General features: G+C 51.2%; 1 protein-coding gene across 1 annotated transcript; it reads right to left on the bottom strand.

Moving 5' to 3' along the window:
• Positions 1-273: 273 nt before the first annotated feature.
• Positions 274-1,227, bottom strand: EMH_0042060 (uncharacterized protein; the record flags this gene model as incomplete). The annotated part of the gene is made up of 2 exons (XM_013495690.1): positions 274-563; positions 777-1,227. 2 exons carry the CDS (start codon positions 1,225-1,227, stop codon positions 274-276), a joined length of 741 nt encoding a protein of 246 aa, XP_013351144.1.
• Between the last annotated feature and the right edge of the window lie 948 nt (positions 1,228-2,175).

Raw genomic sequence — 2,175 nt, 5'->3', positions numbered from 1 at the left:
TTCCAGCAGGTCTGCTTCAGCTTTTTCAGAACAGCTGCATTTTCTTCTTGAAATCTCTTCACGCCCAAATTTTGAAAGGTCATTGCACCCTCCACCAATTGTTTCCTTTCTTCAGGCCGGAGCTTCCTTTTCGCATGAGCAACGCCCAAAGCATATAGCTGCTCGAGGTTTACCATTTTAAGCTTTGTTGTCAGCGCGGGGAAATACTTACGGAACCAGGCCAAGCTCTTCAGCTTCGTCTGGCTTTTGTTTTTTTTATCCTCTCACCTGTCTTCAACTGCGTGCAGTGGAAGCCTTACGACTCATCGCCTCAGGTGCATCATACCACTCTTCGGCGTCCGCTCCAGCCTGCTCAGGCGTTGGTGCTTCATGCCATTCTTCCGCCTCCTGACCCTGATCAGGTTTTTCGGAAGGGGCAATTGGTGATTCTGCCTGTTCTGGCAGTGATGCTGTTTCTGTTGCTGAAGTGCTTGTTGTAGAGACATCAACGCTTCCAGGGGTGGAAGACTCCTCATTGGTGAGGGCCTCAGTTTCGTCGGGACTCTCATCGCCGCGAGTTACGCCTGTTGCAACAGCGGCAGCGCCGGCCCCCCCTAACCCTGCGGCTGCTGCTCTTTCTGCCCCTGTAGATTGCCCTCGTGATCTGCGAAACCTCGGAAGCCTGTTGTAAATATTTGCCGCTGCCCGTCGCATTGCATTTTTTGCCCGGGAAGCCCCGCGCCGTATATGTCGCCATAGGCGCCTCAGCCTATCCCTTGCGGAGCCTCCCACACGACTTAAGACCATGCGGATACGAGCAAGCCTCCCATGCGGCCTTTTGTGCTCTCGATTATGTTCCTGTTGTGGATGTTGTTGTTGCCGGGCCTGCAGGAGGCTCGGCGTTTCGCCGTTCCCACTCCATACGCCGGTAGGGGTCCCTTGTTGTGATCTATAGGATTGAGAACGGAAGAACTTTTGCTGCCGCAACAACTCAGGGGCCTTCTGCTCTTCAGAGGGGCCGAAGTTGGAAGAGGTGCTTCCAGTTCGATGCGTCGTCAAAACAACAGACCCGGGTGGCGATGCCGGTCGGCCGCCGAGGTGGGCTGATGGAATGAAGGAGGGGTTGCGGGCAACGGCACCATGAGGCCTTCTTATATCAATGGTCAATACGGAAGTATTCACAAGCGATCCGAGCAAACACCATAACAGTGGTATCAGACGAGCACGATCTGTCGCCCTTCGCCCCATCCTTCCGAGAGACACAGCCGATTCTGCCGATACAAAGACCACAGAAAGCTTGAATGGGAGACAAGCAAAACAATTCCGGAAATTCAAAAAATGTTTAAAATGAAGGGTCTTTCTCAGGCAATTCGTAGACGTGAAGCCGCACAAACACCGTCGACAGTCGCCTTGTGTGTCCAATGGCCCGCCGCCTACCGACTCCTCGGCTTGAGGAGCTGACCAGGAGTTATAAGACGATCGCACACGAAAACTGTAAGAAGACCAGTTTTATTCGAGTTTTATTTTCAGAACAGCTTAAAATATACTAAAATTACTCATAATTTACTCTGGTGTAGCCATTTCAAGCGGACGGCTGCCGGCTGGGCTGGCGCGCCACCGTCTGTCTTGTTGACGAGGAAGTTCTTCCAGTGGATCCCTGGATAGCAGCAAATATCCAGCAGCGTAAAGTCTCAATTTAATTTTCGCATTATTTTTAAAACATGTTTTCATAATACACTTTCCTTGCAGTGGACATACAAAACCACACTGCTGCTGCGTCGTATGGCGGACAGTTCGAGCCGCTCGGCGAGCCGTTGAACCGATTTTCAGGCGAACTTCGACGCACGATGAACCTAATAGCTCCGAACACCTTGATAAGAGTAAGTTGTAAGCCAAATAAGAGCAAAGAAACAACTTTATTGAGCCGGAAAACGGGTTGCAACGTAGCGAATGGGACGAGGGCCGGCCAGGGTCATTCGCCTCCCAGTGAAGTGTGCCCTCGCAACACAGAAGAAATGTTTTCTTCGACAGCCCGTAGACCCCTAAGCAAACTCAAAATTCATCTTAAGACTCTTTTCTGGGTCTAATTTAACTCCTAAATCCCCATCGCACGCACGCAGGAGAATGCAATGTAGCTCCAGGAGAGTCCTACTNCTAATTTAACTCCTAAATCCCCATCGCACGCACGCAGGAGAA

This window comes from Eimeria mitis, genomic scaffold (assembly GCF_000499745.2).
Source record: "Eimeria mitis Houghton genomic scaffold, Emh_scaff1699, whole genome shotgun sequence".
Classification (NCBI taxonomy): Eukaryota; Apicomplexa; class Conoidasida; order Eucoccidiorida; family Eimeriidae; genus Eimeria; species Eimeria mitis.
Note: the sequence above shows the minus strand (reverse complement) of the source record. Positions and strands in the feature narration are given on the sequence as shown.